This window comes from Anas platyrhynchos, chromosome 13 (assembly GCF_047663525.1).
Source record: "Anas platyrhynchos isolate ZD024472 breed Pekin duck chromosome 13, IASCAAS_PekinDuck_T2T, whole genome shotgun sequence".
NCBI lineage: Eukaryota > Metazoa > Chordata > Aves > Anseriformes > Anatidae > Anas > Anas platyrhynchos.
In genome coordinates this window covers 15,749,421-15,768,661 of record NC_092599.1, presented here as the reverse complement: position 1 = coordinate 15,768,661, position 19,241 = coordinate 15,749,421, and the positions used below count along the sequence as shown (strand labels likewise).

At 55.2% G+C, this 19,241-nt stretch overlaps 1 protein-coding gene across 7 annotated transcripts in view; it reads right to left on the bottom strand.

The window, feature by feature from the left end:
* The window catches only part of BSN (bassoon presynaptic cytomatrix protein), a 66,147-nt gene that overhangs the window by 22,297 nt on the left and 24,609 nt on the right, over positions 1-19,241 (bottom strand). For all 7 annotated transcript variants that reach the window (XM_072044055.1, XM_072044054.1, XM_072044056.1 and 4 more), the window contains one exon: positions 12,049-12,846. In XM_072044055.1, coding sequence (XP_071900156.1) covers positions 12,049-12,846 — 798 coding nt within the window. The remainder of the gene's footprint in view (positions 1-12,048; positions 12,847-19,241) is intronic.

The following is a 19,241-nucleotide window of genomic DNA, read 5'->3' as shown; positions in this document are numbered from 1 at the left end:
GCTCCGGTCCCAGCTCCACCGAATTGTCTCGGTGAGCCCGACCCCAGCGTCGGCACCTTCAGCCCCCAGCGGCTGCCTCTTTTCAGGCAGAACCAGCGTTGATATGCTTCACGCAGCGCTTAGGGGCATGGAGGCACGGGGAGCAGGGACGTCCTGAGCAGCGTGCCAAGGGGCTGAGCCGCTCTGAGGGCGCAGCCCGATGTCTGCAGCCGCCTGCCGGGGCTGTTATTGAGGCTGAGATCTTCAATCTCAAGATAAAATGAAAATACGGAGCAAGAACGAAGCCAGGAAGCTGGAATGAAATGGTGACATCCATGTAAAATGGTTGCTTTTTTTTTTTTTTTTAACTGACAACAGGGCTATTTGCTCGGTTTGATGTGCATCCATGAAGGCTTCTCCTCCTCCAGCTGCCCTCTCTGCAGAGACAGACGCCCGTGGGGCCCCATCCCCTGCAGCCCCAGGCGGACCCTTACCACACAGACCCTCATGGCACCGCAACAGACCCCGCGGTAGGAGGGCTTTGGGGGCACCCCAGAAACCTGCTGCTGCTGCTCTGAAGGCTGGGCACGCTGCCCCAGCTGCCAGCCCGAAGAAAAGCCCTCGCTGATCTCAAACCCTGCTGCCCAGCTCCACTTCGCTCTCCTCTTCCCGATGCGCCATTTGCTCTCGGCAAACAGATGACTCTTGGTCATGCTTAACAGTCGCAGGCGAGTCAGGAAATTACATAAAGATGGGAATTTCACAGTTACCTCGCAGGCGCCGAGCCCTGTCGGAGCAGCGTGCGAGCTGGTGCCCACTCACCCACGCTGCAATTGGGAGGCAGCAGCGGGTGCTGCTCAGCCGCGCCGTGCCCAGCGCCACAGGATGGAAGCGGGGGCAGCGCAGAGCCCCCGGGCACCACCACAGCACCGGCCCCGTCCCATGCTCATGCTGCCAGGGGCTGTTCCCAACCCCATTGCTTCTTTCTTTCCCAAACTAGGTCTTTGGTGAGAATATTTGTTCTCTGCGTCAACTAAAACACGCTGAAATCTGTGCTCTTCTGCTCGAGCAGGCTTGGGAATGGGGTGCTCTTTGTGCTCCGCATGTACAATTAAAAATATCCCACCAAAAAACCCCACACCAAACCCAAACCATCACAAAAGACACAGAACAAAGCAGCTGAGATACACAGCATACTTTAAAGTCCTCCCCTCCGAGGAAAAGGAGGATTTGAGTTCTCTGATGATGGAACGAAGGGAAGCCACCACCACCACCTCCTTGGCACACACCCCGGGGAGGTGGGCAGAGCCCCACTGAATCCTGATTCCAACATTTTGATATGCTGTGCTCCAAGCAACTCAGGGCAATGAGGCCTCTGGGCCAAAACGTGTGAAAAATGTCTCTACCCACGTGTAACTTCGCCTTCCTGCTTGCGTTTGCGTCGTGAGAAACGTAGGAGTCAGTGCGGCTCCTCGCCCCACCGTACTGCTCCTGCTGCCGAGTGCCAGCCGAGAACCATCCTGCCTCCAGCGCTCACCTCGGGGGTACGGCACGGCCCTGGGAGGGCTTCCAGAAGTTTCATTGTGCCCACGGAGATGGTGGCAAAGAGGTGCTGCTGGGTCTATTCCCCTGCAGCCATTCCTGCTCCCCAAAGAGAGCAGAAAAATAGGAATCACAGGATGGAGACACAAAGGACCAGGTCTGTTCTCCACACTGTTCTCTCAGGTCCCTCGAGGTGAGGTTCGTTTCTAATTAACTTCCTAAAAACGTCAGCACGTCAACATCTGCCCCAGGGGGGAGAGCACGGCCAGGGTGGGGAGCCCAGCGCTGTGCCAAGGAGGTGCCTGTGGTCACGGAGAGCTGCCTCCGCAGCCACCCCTGCCCGGGCACCCCCAGGCAGAGGAGCCAAACCCTGCCCTGGTGGCAGCTCCTCGCCCCTGGGCTGCCCCCACATGAGGGGACCAGCACAGGGCCCCACGTGCCCCGCTCAGCGCGCCGAGCCGGCGCTCGTGCAGCCCGGCAGGGCCACGTGGGGCTCCCCGAGCACAGCACACCTCGTCCCCAACGTGCTGCCTTATTTTAGCAGGCGCGGCAGATGGCAGTGGGAAGATGACGGCGAGGAGCAGAAGCAGAGGAGAAGGCTTCTGCAGCGAGCTCCCTGCTCTGCTGCAGGCTTTCGGGGCGTTTTCGTGGCACTCGCTGGGAGGAGCTTTGAGGCAGCTCAGGGCTCGGGTGGGAACTCCAGGCAAGGAGAGCAAAGATGTGGGAGAAGCTTGCCCTGGTTTTCAAATACCACTTCGCAGGAACAGCTGCCGTTGGCTCAGCACAGCCTCGCAGCAAGGCACAAACAGAAGAACCGAAATAATCCGTGCCAAACGGAGGCAGAGCCCCTGCAAAGACCTTGCAGGAGCAGCCCTGGCTCCACCACCTCCTGCCCGTGAGGCTGGGGGGAGCTGGGAGCGCTCCCCTCTGCGGGGCTTCTGCACAACACGGCCTCTAGGGCTGCAAGGATCCTCCCTGCCCGAGAGCTTTCAGCTCCCCCAGCCCGTGCAGAGCTGGCGACAAGGCAGCCTGCAGCTCCAGGCCCCACCAGGACAGGTGGAAAGGGGAGAGCACGATCGTTCCTGCAGCCGCACAGCGCGGACGGGTACACGGCAGCAGCCGCTCCTCTAAAGCTGTTCTGAGCAGGCTGGAAAACTGTTGGAATTGCAAAGCGTTATCGGGAGCTTTGGGAACAGGTTCTTAATTAGCTGGAAATATTTGCTGTGTTGGTGAATTGCTGCCAGAAGCACCTCGAGAGCTTTTTGGAACCAGGAGCGCCTTCGGAAGCGGCAACGTTCCTGTGGTGCGGTTACGGGAGCGCTCGGTGCCACCTCTGCCCCTGCAGTTTCTCCCTGCCACACGTGAGGCAGGCAGGTTTAAAAAGAAGGTTTGCATCTCCTGCCCGCTCAGGAGGCTCCCCTGGAAATTTCTGGAGCACGGGCGCTGCTGGCATCCTTCCCTTGCAGCGGGAGCACGGAGCAGCCTTGCCAGCTGCCCTCAGCTCCGGGTGCGCCGACGCCACGCTGAGTGCACCCATCAGGATCCCAGCCACCTCACCTCACTTCCACACCCAGCTGAGGGGCTGCTCGCAGCATTCGCCCTCTTTGGGAATTTCAGGCAAGAGCTGGGAATCAGATTTCCGGGATTTTCAGTGCAGCTCAGCACTCGTGCAGGGCGAGCACCTGCGTTTTGCTGGGCTTGCAGCAGAACGAGGAAGCAACCACGCTGGCTGTGCATGCTGCCCAGCTCCCACACCAGGTGCTGCCTCAGGCACCACCGCCAGCACCTCCTCGCACAGCAGGAAGCAATAAACACTCCTGGACCATCTTTTCCAGGACTGCAGGCAAGTCTGCTCCAGCCCACGCCAGCTCTGCCCGTGGCCACGCTCCCTCTGCGAGCTCCGTCTCGTGGCACGTTCCTGGTGCAGCTGCTCGGGGCTGACCAGGGCTGTCTGCATCAGCGTTAGCAGCACCAACACGCACCCTGCTTGTTGTGTGGTCCCCGGGCACCCCGAGAACCCTTTCAGGCTGCTCACGGGTATAGGAATTGGAGGAAAAAAATCATCGTTGAAGTGCAATTGCTGCAGGATCAGGCGTAGGCAACTGTGTTAATACCTCAGCTTTTAATTGCAATCATTGATGTTGATAAATATGCCTCCCTGCTAATCCCCCATAAACTTCTGATTATTTACAAGGAGCTGGCTTACAGCCTCCCGCACAAAACAAGGCTATTAAAGCATCGGGCTTTACAACTCCAAAACAAACACAAGGGAAAAGCCGAAATCCTCCAGTGCCAGGAGGCTGGACGCCAGGCGTGTGAGGTCTTTTCGGCAGGTAAAGGGGCAGGGGGGTGCCTGGGGGGCTCAAAGCAAAGCAAAGGGCTGGCACCCAACTCCTCTACAAGCCGAGAGCCAAGTCCCAAGGATCCATCCCAGGAGCTTCCTCTGGGAAGAGCAGAAAATCAGCATGAACAAATAACCAAGCAGCTTCCACTGTTCGGGATTTTGCCAGGCAGCACCCGCACCTGGCTTTTATGAGGATTTCACACCTCCAGAAATCAAACACGAACCATTTCCCTTTCAAGTACGTGGCAAATGGCAACCAAAAAGGTATTTAATTAAATGCTTCCAGCCAGTTCCCGACCCATATACCTGACAAATTATTCACAAGGCAGCCTTTAGCCCTCTATGATTTGTTTCCCTCCTCGTTAAGAGCGATTCCTGCGATGGGAGGCGAGGATGGATGAAGTGCGGGAGGGAACAAGGCCACAGGCAAGGGCAACAGCCCTCGAGCAGCCTCGTATGAGCAGACAGCGTGGCATGAGAGTGCCCGAGTGGAGCAATCCTGGGGGAAATGCCTCTGTGGAAGGCAAAATCCCCCAGAGCAGCTGCTGCAAGCACCCGCTGGCCCTGCATCAGCCAGAGGAGGAGGAGGAGGAAGCAACCAGACACTCAGCGCAGCCCCAGTCCCTTCAATGCTGATTTTTAACGTAGCAGGAAGGTTGATTTTTTTTGTCTTCTTCATTTTAATCCAAAAGCTCGACCCCCAGAGCTGGGGGTGTAGGAGCCTTGCTGTGCCCCTGCGCTTTGCCAGCACCGGTTTTGATGTGGGAAGGACGGAACAGCCAGAGCTGCAGTCCCCAGCATGTGCTCATCCCAAGCAGTAATCCCGTCTTCATCTGCAGGAGCTTCTTCCCCACCAGCCCCGCTCATTTCACCATCAGCAGCCCCTCTCCTCACTATCCATTTATTCCACGGATGGCTGCAGCCGCTTAAGACTGCGGGATGTGACTGCAAAATGCTGCTGGGTTCATAACAAGAAGCGGTGCTGGCTTTGGAAGGCGGATTGACACCAACACAGAGAGTCTGGGACGCTCCTGTCACAGCTGAAAAACCAAGCACCTCTTCCGCAGTCCCCAGCCCACTCAGAACTCCAGTGCTACAAAGCCAATTAAATGCTCGATTAAATGTCCTAATGTGTTCCCACATGAAGTACTAACATAGCACGGGAAAGAAAAAAAAAGAGAGGAAGAGGTGCCAGGTTGTGTAATGGTCTGAGAGCACATCAGGATAATCCGAGCCTGCTCCCCGGGGATGGAAACGGGAGCAGCCAGATCCCCTCGCCACCCCAGGCCAAAACAGCCGCTCCTCTCTGCCCACCCCATCCTCAGAGCGTGGCTCTGACCCACGCAGTCCTGCAGTCCCGTTGTGTGGCGGTCGCACAGAACGCCACCAGCACTAGGAGCAGCCGCAGCAGCTACTGAAATGGGCTGGAAAAAGAATTCAGAGCTCGGCGAGGGCCAGGGCATGACACAGAGAGCTCCCCCTGCTATACAGACAAAAAGAGCAGCCCTAAACGATCCCCTCGTGCTTTCTAGGAAGCGGCCTGATCGATGCTGCAAGGATAAAGCTTCACCATCAGCTAAAGCCAACCCAAATCCAGGCTGCTGCGGCCCCGTGACACGGAGGGAGGTGACACCACTTGGCAGCAGGGGTCGAGTTGCCCCTTGGGACGCAGCGGCAGCATCGCCGTGCGGTACCACTGCCAGTGGCAGCGAGGGAAGCAAGCTGGTTTCTTGCTCAAGCTCAAACTCCAGCAAATCTCTTCGGAGACTCCGGAGGTGGCACGAAGCCCACCTGCTGCTCAGGTGTCCTGCACGTGCTGGGAGCGCACCCGTCGTCTCCCCAGCCTGGGCTGCAGTGGGAAATGGTGGAGCTGCTTCGTGGGGGGCTTCAGCGGCTGGGATGGCTCCACAGGAGACCCCCGTGAACCCAGGATCTCCAGGCACCGCCTGCAAATGCAAGTCTCCTGCCCCACTGTCACCCCAGGAATACATAGTTTGCTTTTTTTCAGTGTTTTTTGCTTTTTTTTTCACTGAAAACAACCTGCACGCGTAGGCAGCGGCTTCCTCCGAAGCACTCGTCAGAAGGGTTAGCACACGGATGACATCTGCCTATTAATAATATAATTGCTCCCAAGGGAGGAAATGAATCCGTGACTCGGTTGTTTTTCCTGAGTGAAGGCACAGCAGTCCTTGAGATGATTTTCCGGGTGGCCACAAGCTGACAGCAGGTTCGGCTACAAGAAGTTCAGCATCTGCAAGTGGTTCTGGAAGCTCAGGAAGACGCGGCCAGCAGCAGGGCAGTGTCTGCAGCAGGCACGTCTCCAGGGATTCTGCAGTGGGGTCCGTTTTGGGACCCCACTCTTAATTCAACCCAATTCGCTTGGTCATACACCATAACCAAAACTCAGCCCGACTTCAGCCCTGTGCTTTCCCCGTTGGGTCCAGGCAGCAGGACCCGGGCAGGCTGGGTTAATTACAGCGTGTTAAGCAGCAGAGAAAACTCCTGAGTCACAGCAAGCTGTTAATTACCCATTCGTAAAGGGATTTGCAGGCTCACGCGGGCAAAGCCGACTTCCACATCGTGCTGTCAGAGGCGGCTCTCTCCGTTTGCCTTCAGTTCAGGTGGCTGACCTGATTATTTGCAGCCTGGCTCTGGCTCTCAGTCCTTTGGCAAGCTCCTGGCCCTGCAATAACCTGCAGCTTCTTGGGGTGGGGTACAAGATTGTGGCAAGGCGACACCGCTCGCCCACGCTTTTGAACTCAGCTGGGAGATAGGAGCTGCAAAATGCAGCAGGGTCTCCCCAAAAGCGGCCGCAGCCACGAACGCTGCTGAATGGCACGGACCTGCTTAGCCAAAGGGCTGTCCTAATAATGAGGAATGAAATAAAAATTAAGAAAATTTTAAACTTTGCAGTCATGGGCCCCTGCGCAGCTGCTGCCCTGCCAAGCTGTCACCACCAGGACGCCTGATTTAAGGAAAAAACCAGCCCCAGAGGGGCACCCGTCACGGGGACGGGTGACAGCTGCTCCCTGCTACATCAGGAGCCAGGGGAGGAAGAGAAGACCCCGGGTTCTGTCAGAAATGGACGTGCACGAACCTCGAGCTGCCGTCCCTGCTCACTGCTCACGGGGTGGCTGTGGGCCACAGGGGGGCACGTCGGGCCCGAACCCTCCCTACTCACGGTGCTGCCGGCAGCACCCAGGGCCTGCTCCCACCAGTTCCTCCTGGGCAGCCCCATGGCCAGGGGACAGCACGGAGCTGGCAGCGTTCCCTCAGCCCCACTAATCCTCTTGGGCCAGGAGCCGGGGGCTAACGGCCTCCCCCTGACAGCACGGGTGCCCTGGAAGGGGCCGGGAGGGCCCAGCCACGGAGCTGTGGCTGGCGGCTCCCAACTGGGGCACGGCAGCAGCCTGGTACCCCCCCCACACCACTCTTCTCCCCTTTTCCACCCCAATGCTCCTTGTAACACCAACACCTCCCCACAAAGACCAGCCACAAGGGAACGTGTCCATGAAGGAGCCAGGCACGTCGCCCCTGGTTTGTCTTTAGCTCTAGCAAGGGGGATAAACAATAAATTTGCTGACACCGGGCTGGGAGATGGACTGTACACCCCGAGCATTACGAAAAGCATCCTTTGAGAACACGTTAAAGCAGGAAAATAAATGCCAGCTCGTGTCGGGATGCAGATGCTGTGTGGCAGGGACACGGCACTGCCACAGGTCCCAGCCTTGTGCTGGGGAGCAGCAGCGGCCTCCGACCAGACGTGTCCCAGCTCCTGTTTCAGGCTGGTTAATTAGGCAAAGGGGCAGCCTGCCACGCTCATTTAGTGGCACAACATGCGCAGTTCATTTGTTCCTTAACACAAAACCACCGGAGTCAATTGGGGTCAGCTGGGGTTACTGGGAGCGCGTCACGCAGGGCAGGGCATCACGCTGCAGGCCAGCTCTTGCCACATCACTCGCATCCGTAGCAGGCGCTGATTTAAGGCAGGATGCCTTAAATCCTAGCAAAACGGCCCTGCGGCTGCCTGCCTGCAATGGAAACCTCTTTCCTACCTGCACACCTCCAGGCTGGGGCAGGGGGGAGTGCCCGAAAGCGCCAGCTCTGACTTGGTGGGCAGACCACCAGGAGCTGGAGCCAGCAGCCGGGCTCCTGGAGGAAGTGTGGCGAGGTGGGAGGAAGCTCCAGGCACCTCTACTTCTGGTTAGTCACGTAAATAACTTATTTAAAGCTGTGTAACGTGTAGCAGGGCAAGCAAGAGAACTGGACAGTGCACATTTGGGTTCCCTCACCACTGCAGCTCCTTCTGTCCACTGGTCAGCCACAGCCTCTGGTGCCCACAGGCTGCCACAGCCCACACCTTGTCCTGGGATGTGCTGCCACAACACCACACTTGTGCCTGGACTGCAGGCTGACCTCCTCAGGAGTCCTGGGCTCTCAGTCCTCACCATCACCCTCTGACCGTGCCCCAGAGCTCTCCAAGGCTCAAGGCCCCGCAGCGCATCCCACAGCAGCTCTGGCCTGGTGCTTGCAGCCAGAGTGAGCTACGCCAGCACAAAACCAAGGAGGAAAGCTCAAGGCACCTTCGAGATCTGCATAAAAATCCTGCCTCTGGATACAGGCAAGGAGGAGAGCTGTATACAAATGCAAGGCTTTTATGGAAGAGACACAGCCCTGACCTTTTCAGCCTTCTAACACCATCAAAGATCTTTTGCTGGCGGATGAAAGAGCGGCACTAATTCAATGGCCAGATCCCAACACATCCAAAAACCGTGGTGGCTTCTCACCCAGGTTTGTGAGAGCAGCCGCAGCTTAGCAACAATGACTGAAATACCTGCTGGCCCATGACAAACGTGAGCAGAAGAGCTTCCAGCACAGACGGTGACAACAGAGACAGCCCCAGCCCCGTACATAATGATGAGATCTGGGGAAAAAAACCTTGTCTGCTCCTTTTCTCACCTGGTACCACCTGGAAATGAAGGGAACCAGTTCCTTCGGTGGCTCAGCACCTATGCAACTCATCTGATGACTCCACAGAAAACAGCATTTTTACTCTTTTTTTTTTTAATCTTTCGTTAGGTTTGAATGCACTCAGCTGAATGCATCACTGGGGAGATGCAGCTTTGCTGTGCCACAGCAGAGGGTGGGAGGGGACAACAGGGACCCAGAGCCTCCGGCTCCATCTGTAGAGCAGGCGTGGGACGGGTCTGAAAATATCACAGGTAAGCAGTGATGGTTCCAAGAGAAACCTGAAGTTTGAGGGGACTGCAGACAGGGGCAGAAGCCTCTCCTGCTCCTCCACTCGCTGGCCCCACTGTCCCTGGGGACTGCCCCTGGCAGAGGCTGGGGGCCAAGGGGCTCCCAGTGATGCTGTTTGTCCCGAGCATCGTGTGTGATGCCACCATGGAACTGGGGTCTCTGCCAGGACGCAGTGCTGCTGGCACGTCCCTCAGCTCCCACCCAAGGTGTCCCATGCACGCAGACGTGCCACCCAGCCCTGCCACGAGCACGGGGCTCAGCCTGGGCGATGCTCTCCACTACGCCGTGACAGTTTGTGCTGATACTTGCGGAGAAATCTCCTTTAGTGGAAGTCGGTCCGTGCTCCCCTGGCGGTACAGATGACCTAGTTAGTGAAAACACGTGTCCTGTTTAAGGAAGGACACATTATTTAGGGTTTTTCCCCAGTCCCCAAGGGGTTACGTGGCTTTGCAATGAAGCTGTCAATGCACGCAGCCCACCTCGCTGTGACCAAGCCTCAGCAGCCCGCAGTGACAATGCAACTATCTGCAGAAAACACTCTTCTAGCACTGTTCTGCTGCAAAACTCCATCCTTCCTCCGAAAACCAGGCCACGACAGCCTGTGCCTTCTTCTCCTCCCCCTTGGTGTGACTCACTCCGCCTGAAGCCAGGGAGGAAGGCTCTGCCCAGGCTGCAGGGTACCGCCCGGGGCTGCCCAGCCTTCAGCACAGGCTCCTCTGAATATCAGCAGAGCCAGGCTCAAACGTCCTCATTAGCTTTCACAGAACCTCCAACAGCAGTTTGCAGTCAAGGTCCTAATTCGTAAAGCAATTAATGGATCAAACCTCGCTACTTCAAAGAGTGAGCTCTGCGATTTGTGTACAATTCTTGAAGCTTGGGACAAGCTTGTGCGAGCTGCAGGCAAAACACTTCCACTCAGAGGATAAGACCACAGAGCAATTTTCTAAGAAGATCAAGCAAACCTAAAGCCTGACAGTATTAAAAGATCTTACAATGTCCCCCCCTCCCTTTTTTTTTTCCAGAAAGTTTAAGAACATTCACAGCTCAAGTGTTGCATTTATTCCCCAACTCTTAAAAAAATAATTTTGCATCAGCCAACCCATCTATTCTAAGCCAGATTCTCACTCTAGATATCCAAGACCACTGCCGGGGAGAGGCTACCTGCCCCTCAGCCACCTTTCCACGGTACCTGCGCAGAGCACCACGTCAGCAGCTACAACCCAAGCCCAAAATAACACTCTGTGCCACAACGGGAGCATGCTACGGCCATTTCATCCACGTGTGCGTTTTCTGAAACTCATCCTGGAAACTCATCCTTGCCCAAGAGCACACCGAGACTGAGCTTCAGCCCTGCGCAAGGGACTGCACAAAGCCTGGACACCTTTTCTCACCAAAATCCTCAGGATAGGAAAGAAGCAGTGCTTTACTGGTACCCAGCCTAACTCTGCTCACGTTATGCCTGATGAAAACACCGTGCTCCAGACCAAGCAGTCTTCAGCTCATTTTCATCGAGCACTATAGCTGCGGGTCTCATCCCAGCACCCAAAGTAACGCCAATTTCCACACAGCTCCGTTACAAAGCAGTCATTTTGTGCTGGGAAGGTTGCTGCTGTTCCCACTCTCGCCACACAAACCCGTCTGAGATTCGCCCTTTTAGGACAGAACTGGTAGGAAGGAGCAGAGCATTTGTGCCGAAAAGCGAGTGGCGTGAAAGGGGTGCTGCTCCACGCCTCTGCGTCCAGAGCTTCGGGAAGGGGAGAACATTGCTGCCTGTAATTGAAACTGCAGGGAGGAGTTAGGGACATAAAATGTAATTATCCACGGTGGAACGGAGCCAAGATTAGCAATCCTGCTTCTGGCCATTTGAAGTCCCCATTAACTTTTCCGCATGCTGATGGTGTTGGTTTTGTGTCTTGCCGGCTGCTAAATGCAGCACTTCCAGAAGCAAGCCACGGGCACCCACCCGTAAGGGTCTTGAATCACCTGGAGAGGGGGAGGTGAGGGTCTAGACTTCAGCCAAGGCCTTCTCCAAGTGTGTGTGAGATCTCCCTCCCTACTGCCACAGGGGGACGACGAGCTATGGGCACAGCTGCACCAGTTGCACCACGCTCCTGTAGAGCTGAGGCAGCTCGGAGCTGGCTCAGGTTCCTGTTTGGGTGCTCTGGGTGGGCACCACCATTCAGAGCCTTCCCAGACCCCAGCGGGTGGGACTGGGTGGCCTTCAGCCCACCTCGGCCTCCTCCTCCTCCTCTCCTTGCACTCCACCCCAGCGGGCTGCACAGCACCCAGCTGTTTGTGCCCCTAGAGCCATGCACAGCCTGTTCCCTCACACCGTACCCAGGCACCACAGAGAGGGGAACAGGAGCAGAAAGCATTGCCAGGGGTGCCCGGCTCTGCTCCTCACGTGAAATTGGTACAAAATCTGTACGTTTGTGTGAAATCCTCGCTGCAGAGCGGTGAAGATTTACCAGGCGATCCAGAGCCTGTTTGCAGCGAGTCCCTTCCACCCTCACAAACCAAACCGGCCCAGTCCTGGCACCGACACGGTGCCGGCTGCAGCCTCCCACGTTCCCTCCCCGGCTTTTCTCCCGGCAGCCCTCCCCTCCCGATTCTCAGGGCTCTTTTCCCGTGGAGCCTTTTCCCTCGCCTCCATCCACACCTGACTTTTGGGACTGTCACCGCCCCGCAGCACCTCCTGCCTCCCGGTGCCCTGTCTGCTCACCGCTTCAGCCCACGGGAAGCGCACAGAGAACACAGGACATTGCTGCACCCCTGGCACTGCTCTCACCACGGGGAGATCTGAGCTTTGCATGCACCTCATTTGCTTCTGCCCGGGGTTTCGTACAGCCTCTGATGGAAAATGCATCGCGTTTTCCCCATTTTTAGCGACCAGAGAGCGCCAGAAGCCCTGCGAGCCCCCTTACCTCCACCAGATGGGGTGTCGGGTTGAAGCCACACATGTTGCACACCTGCTGCCGACAGCTCGTGCAGGCGTTGTAGTTGGGGGGCTCGCCGGAGCCCACGTTGATCTCCGCCTTGCAGAGGGGGCACAAGACCCTGGCTTTCGGCACTTCCTTTGGCTTAACGCCCGGCTCCGGTTTGCCTGCTTTGGCGGCCGGCGCAGCCCCAGCCCGGCTCTGCGCCCCCGGGGCTTTGGGACCAGCTTCCTTGCTGGCGTCGCTGAAGACGATTTTTGGAGGCACTTTGCCAGAAGACTGCTGACTTGGAGCGGGGGCCTCCGGCTGGACAGACATGAGCGTGCTCGCCTGGGTCAGGAGGGAAGCTCCGAAGCCGAAGAGCTTCCCCGTGAGCCCCTCCTGGGGTTGTTCAGGAGCCCCAGCTCCAGGGGCGGGGGGTTTGGGGTCTCCCACCGCCTTTCTCTGCTCGGAGGAGGAAGGTTTTGCTTGATGGTGCTGCGGGGAGGACCTTGCCGCTTCCTGAGGAGCGGCGGCTTTTGGCTGGCCGTGCTGCTCCCTCTGCGGTGCAGCCGTCTGCGGCTTGGGGGTCTCCGGCAGTGGGACAGCGGCGGTGGCACCAGGACGGGCGCTTGTCTGGGGGGGTGCCGGGGTCTTCTCCTGGCCCGCCGGGAGCTTGGCTGGGGAGTGGGACGGAGACGGCGAGGGGGAGTGCAGCTGCTGCTGGCTTTTGGAGCGCGGGGCAGTGGTCATGTCCATCCCCAGCGCCCTCTGCATCTGGCAGTTCAGGCACAACCATTCCTTCACCTGTGGGGCAAGAAGAGGACACGGGGCGGTCAGCAAGCAGGGCGCAGCCAGCACGTGCACCACCAGGCCATGGCTAACGAGCTCTGTAAGCAAAATCCTCTGTAGCTAAGTCATCACCCTCCCCCCCCCAAAAAAAAAAACAAACAGGCAAACATTTCAGCACTGTGTTCTTCGCAAAAGTATCTTGCAGTCATGGGGAACAGACCCCATCTGTCACAGGTACCTACAGCATAACAGGCATGTGCTGAAGCAGGCTTTAATTAGCTTTGTTTTGCTTCCAAGGCTTCTGCTGCAAAGCTCTTGCTAGCTATAAGGCCTGCGTCCCCCCAGCTCTCTCCTGGTGGAAGTGGGCTCTCGATGAGGGTGCTGGAGGATGAAGGGCCTGGAAGCCCACTGCTCTTGCTTGGGGCCTCCCTAACCCCATGAAACCTCCTCCCAAGCCTGCGCCCTTCAAGGCAAGCGAATGGCATCTACAAGCAGTCCAGAAAACAGCCAGGGCCAGCTCTGGGGTGAGCACAGGACCTGCAGAAGGTCCAGGGATACCAGGGGCAGCAGGAGCAGCTTCTCCACAAGGCATCAGCTCCACTGGGTGGGCACAACACCGGCTTGGGAGTGAGAGGTTAATTCCCACTCCTACAAGGACAAACCAGAGGATGCAAATGAAAAACGTAGTGCTCCCTGGCTAAGTGGAGATAAATGAAAGACTTCCCCCCTTGAGAGACGTTCCCTGTGACACACTAATGTCTGAATTAAGTTAATTAAAAGGCCGTATGAAAGCTGCGAGCCTTCTAATATGAGGAATCCCCGGGATGCTCTGCAGCTATGCAAATATTAACGTATAGCACAGGATAACCAGGTCTGCTTGCAGAAGATTTCCCCAAGAAAAGCAAAGCACGGGGCCAAAAAGAACCAAAGCGTTCTCCAGCTCTGCTCCATCTCCTGTCCCTGGGTCTCCAAAGCTTCTCAGACCTCGTCTCTCCTGCTCACCCAGTCCGTCCTCCTGCCCCTCAGCGATGTGACCACGTGCAAGGGGTGCTGCCTGCTGCCCAAAGCACCACCCGACGTGAACCACCCCAACCGCATCCTCCCCAGTTAGCCACATCGCACGGGGCTGCTACAGCCACTGATATTTATTAGACTTCATAACTTCTTACAGTTTTGCCTTCACTATTCTGGGCCACAAACTGAAGATGTGCAGAACTCCTCACGTTATTTTTGCATTCTTGTCCCTCGGCGTTTTTCCCCGCTGCGCTATTTCAGGAGAGTGGCTCCTGAACTCCCAGCAGCTTTGCGTGCTATCCCCATCAGCTCTGATTAAGGGAGAACCAATCCTTTCTATTCAGGTTCTCTCTCCCCCACAAAGTTCCCAGTATCTAAGAAATGCAAATCTTCCCTCTCTGCGTAATCTTCTTATCCACACTTTAAGACCCTAGGGCTAGGTAGAAAGTGGGGAAAGAGCAGATCTCCACTGTGCAGAAGTGCTCCCTGACACCAGGAGGTCCCCCCGTTTCCTGATGGCCACGAAAGCAGAGTATGAGTCAGGGACAAGCCACCAGGACAGTCCTGAGCTCAGCAGCTTGGGAACAATGGGATAATTGAAGCTTTTTCACTTAAATCTGGTTCATGTGCATGCCTGCGAGCTCACTTGCATGTGTACATGCATACAATCAATGGTGCTTTGCAACCAAGATGGGAGAAGAAAAGCACTCCAATCAGACAGAAGTGACCAAATAGTTATCAGTGTTTTGGCGAGCACACGCTGAGGAATACTGAGGAGAAAACTCGAGGGGGTACAGCGGTGTGGTGGGCTCCCCGTGTGAATGTCTGAGATCTGATTTCATCTGGGGCTACCGCACTGCCTGGCCAGCCTCTCCGCGACGTGTGGCCTACGCAGATCAAAGACAACTGAAAGGATCCTGGAAGAGTGAAGGTTGCTAACCCAACCCCTGGAAGTCTTGATTTGGCGGACTACTGGGTGGTTAAGACCCAAACATATGAAACGAGGGACGACTTGGCTGGCTTGCATCACCTTCCTCTGCATGGTCCCCTTTTTGCCTGCCGACCAACCACGGAGGGGTGGAAGATGCACAGGAAACATGACAGAAACAGAGGCAGGAACATGGAAAGAAGTTTTCCTACTACTTCTACCTTAGTGCCAACAGTCTGGGTAAGCAGCAAAATGAAACGCCCATCAAGGAGAAGAGGAAAACCTAACAAGGTCAAAAACTCAAGGTCCAGCTCCCATCACTGGGATGCTGAAGTCACCACTACGCTCTGAAGTACCAAGAAACAAAGTTGTGCTTCCGTGAACAGCCTTGGACTGGCCGTGCAGAGCATGCTAGTCACCTTCACCTGAGGAAATCTGACATCAGAAACACCAATAAATTCAAAGGAAATTGGAGTGTAAATGATGATTCTGAAACAGAACCAACCCCTCAACAGGGAGTGAACGAGGCTGGCTAAAAGGGAAGGTGACTGCTGTGCAAAAAAAAAAAAGGTGGGGGCACAATTGGAAATATAAAATCAACAATTATCAGGCCTCAGCACACCAATATCAACTGATGGAAACGAGAAACTGTGAAGTACAAAAACTGTATGAAAACACGGCAACTTCATGAAAAAGTCTGTTGGGGAGCAGCAGAAAGCATTTATCGCGTGCATCAGGGACAGAGGCTACCCGAGGAAGGACACAGGTCTGTTACTGGATGCAGCAGGTAACGCTCCTAATGAGAAAGATACGGTGGAAGTGCGATAATTACTGCTGGTAAACATTTGGAAAGAAGCGGGATAATACTCATCTCAAGGATGAAGCATTTCCAACTTATTAGCAATTGAGACGAACGTTCAACAACATCTACCAGCACTAAGGATATTTAAATTTGGCAGATCTGAATAATTCTGCATCCAAAAGATCTGAGAGAGCTAAGAAAACTGCTGCATGCTGATGTTAATCTTTAAGTGCACTGAGGGAATTTTAGAAGACTGAAAGAGTCTTCTGCTTAAATACCAAGCCAGCAAGGGTATGACCTGCACAGGCCAGCCAGCCATCTCTCTAAGACAGAAAGATGACACTGGAGTCACGCAGCAGAGAACTGAAGGGCAAGCATATATGCCAGTCAACGTGGTTTTAGGGAAAATAGGTCACGGAAAGCAAACCTGATTTTATTCTCTGCTGAGAATGCAGATTTGGTATTAGTAATGAATGGAAGCAATAAACACGATGTCCAAAAGGTGGTTTAACCTCATAGTAAGTGACATGCTGACAAAAAAAAAAAAAAAAAAAAAAAAGCCCTATAAAATACTGAATGTGCTAAATGGATTTCAGAGCAGTTACCTGGCAGACCTGGAGGACAACAAGGGCTTACCACTGCTTAGGTACCTCTGTAGTAGGGTCCTGATCTCGCTGTGGCAATATCGCCACATCACAGGGTTCGGTATAGCAATATATATGGGTGCAGCCGAGCCTCTGCTTCCTGCAAACCTGAGCTGGCTCCATGCGGTGGCACGAAGCTGGAGGTGGGAATACGGAGGTGGCTCAGCCTCTGCTTCCAGCACCGAGGGAGCCGTTCCAGAACCGTGAACGGTTCAACACCGACATTTAAAAAACATTAGTACAACTCTGCAAAAGATATAGACCGGATCTGTAAAAGCAATTTTAGGAGAAAATGTCTGAAATGAGAGAATTAAAGAGGTTGATCTTTTTAGTTTATCAAAGAGAAGATTAAGAAGTGACTTGATTACGACAGAGCTGCACATTCAGAGGAAACAATATCAGGTACTAAAAGGTTCTTAATTAGGCATAAAAAGGCATAAAAAGAACTAATGACTGGAAATGGAAGCCAAATATATTAAGCATCATTTTTAACAGCAGATGTTTCTAGCCATTAAAGCAAATTATACACATGCTGTTGGGCTCGGTACAAGGCTCACGGAGGTAAAACTTACAAGGCCTTTCGTCTCTAGGGGCCTTAGTGCCCAAACTCATCTCACCAGCTTTGAAAGTTTGAACCACCCGGTGCCACGGGATGCACGGGGGGCAAATCCTGACCCTCTGCAGGTGGGCTCAGTACAGGGGAGCGGCACTTTGCAGAGGTACGCAGGGAGGGCCAACACGCGGCCCTGCGTGCTGCAGATCACCAGGCCCCCTAGAACAACCCCCAGGAAGCCGCCCAAGTAAAAGTGACTCAATATGAAATGGTGGTGGAGAGGGTTGTTGAGCTCAGGGGGCTTCCACTGTTATCCTGCCACCAGCTCTTTTAGGGAGTTGTGTGGAGACAGCCTGCCCCCCGGCTCTGTTAGCAGGAGAGGATCTCCTCAGGATCTCCTGAGGTAGGACAACGTGGCCGTGAAGGCCTCCCAAGCACAGTAGGCAAGAGCTTTAAAGTGAGCTGCAGACGAAGGCTTCAAGCAAACACCCACGATCTCTCTGAGCCAAAATTTAGGATCATAAAGAAGAATAATTCCATCCTTACCACAGATTGGCTATTTGGGACTGTTTGGAGGTGACACAGAAGGCTGTCCCACTGGACAAGCGGAGGAGGACAGGAGAGCATTAGATTTGAGATTTGGGAGACTTGGTGGCTCCTGACCAGCTCTGCCCATTTACACCTCCCTGCAGCCACAGCTCTCCATACAGGAGGCCATTGGGCACATCAGGAGCACAGTTACTTGTCTGAAAGGGTTATTTTGGGCTGCCACTAGCAGCCTCCACGTGATCTCAAGCAAGAGGTCCCATGCAGGTTGGCCACTTTGAACAGGACAGAGAGAGACACAGCCTGCCCTCCTTTCCCAGCATGAGGAAACTGGGTGCACAGCCAGCTGAAAAACGGGACAAGTTCATTGTCAAGCAAAGGAAAGGAACGTGGGTTTGCTCCAAGTTGTCCAAAATGCGTATTTAACATTCTACGTATTTGAAAATCCTGGAAAAATGCATTTGGGAACTGCAAGGCAGCAAGCAAGGAGCTTTCCAACTCCAGGCCTCCAGGAGCCCCAGCTCACAAAGCTGACCCCCAGCAGATGTGCCTGAAGAGCAGGGTCCCATCTCCCTTGCCACCGGGCCCTCCAGAGCCAGGGTGGTATAAAAATAGCCAAGGCTGTAATTTGGTAATGAAAGTACTGCATTAATCGCCCTGAGGGAAGGCTCAGTGCCAGGGATCACTGGCTGGATGAAGAAGGGGTTCATCAATGGGTGCTACTGGCTGTCCCAGAGGAACACTGCAGCATCCCAGCCTCTTCCTGGAGCTGAAGAGCTGCCAGGGACATGCCTCGAGTGTCCTCACACGCCTTCAGCTCATCAGCTTAGCCTGCAGCTGAAGAACCACCATCTAAAGAAATCAGCGAGTCAGCGAAACGTCCCTTCCTTGCAATGCCTCCCGGATCAGCTCTGGAGGAGCTCTCCAGGGGCACGTCTTGCATTTTGTAGCATCGCACCAAAATCTGCCAGAGCTATGCGCCGTGCAGTTAAAGGAACAGCCTGATCCAAGAGAACAGGCGACACTACACGACAGCCTCCAGCTAGAGAGGGGGGAGAGCAGCAAGCTGCGGCAGGGGGCTGGGGGTGCTGCAGGGCAGGCAGAAGGTGGGATGGGAATTGCAGGGGGAGAGCAGGGGAAGCTCAGCAAAGCCTGGAAGAGCTCCTGAAAAGTAAGCAAAGCTAATGGTACCACACAGAGAAGGCTTCCCGCACCATCTCAGGCTGGCTGGTGGACAGCACAACAAATACAACATTGTTCTGAAGTTTTCCTTTTGCCCATTTCTCCTGTAGCAGCACACGGACAGCTTATCCCAGTGCCCACCTATTCACAGCGGGGCAAGCAGCTCTGGCTGTTTGGATCGGTGCACAACCTGCACACAAGTGAGGCCAGAGCCCTGCAGTACACCCCCTGGGAGGCTGCAACGTGGAGCACCAGCCAGGGTCCCACCTAGGGGAGCAGGCACGAAGGAGAAGAGACAGCAGCAGGGGATGAGGTCTCTGCAGGCTCCCCTGCAGGATGGCTGGAGCCGATGGCTGTCCCAGCATGGCCTCAAGATGGGCCAAAACACATGCCAGCTCCACGCCGGTACACACAGGGATGTGGGCTGAAGTTTCCTGGTCAAGATGTAAAGCACGACTGCACAAGGATGCAGCGCTCTGGAAGGACGGTGCAATTAGGGGTGTTCAGGCTCTTAACTGGCAAGGGGATTGGTCAGCGAGGCACTTCTGAGAACAGCCACCTTATGTTCAGCTTTCTCTTCAAAGATAGCAAAACAAATAAAATCCACTCCCCGGCACTTCTGTCCAGAAGGGGAAGCCACAGAAGCCCTCGGTAATCATCGTGCTAGCGCTTGCCAGGAAATAATCAACCCGTGCTGGCGAGCAGGAACAAACCCCCAAAACTCATCTCCTTCACTGCAAA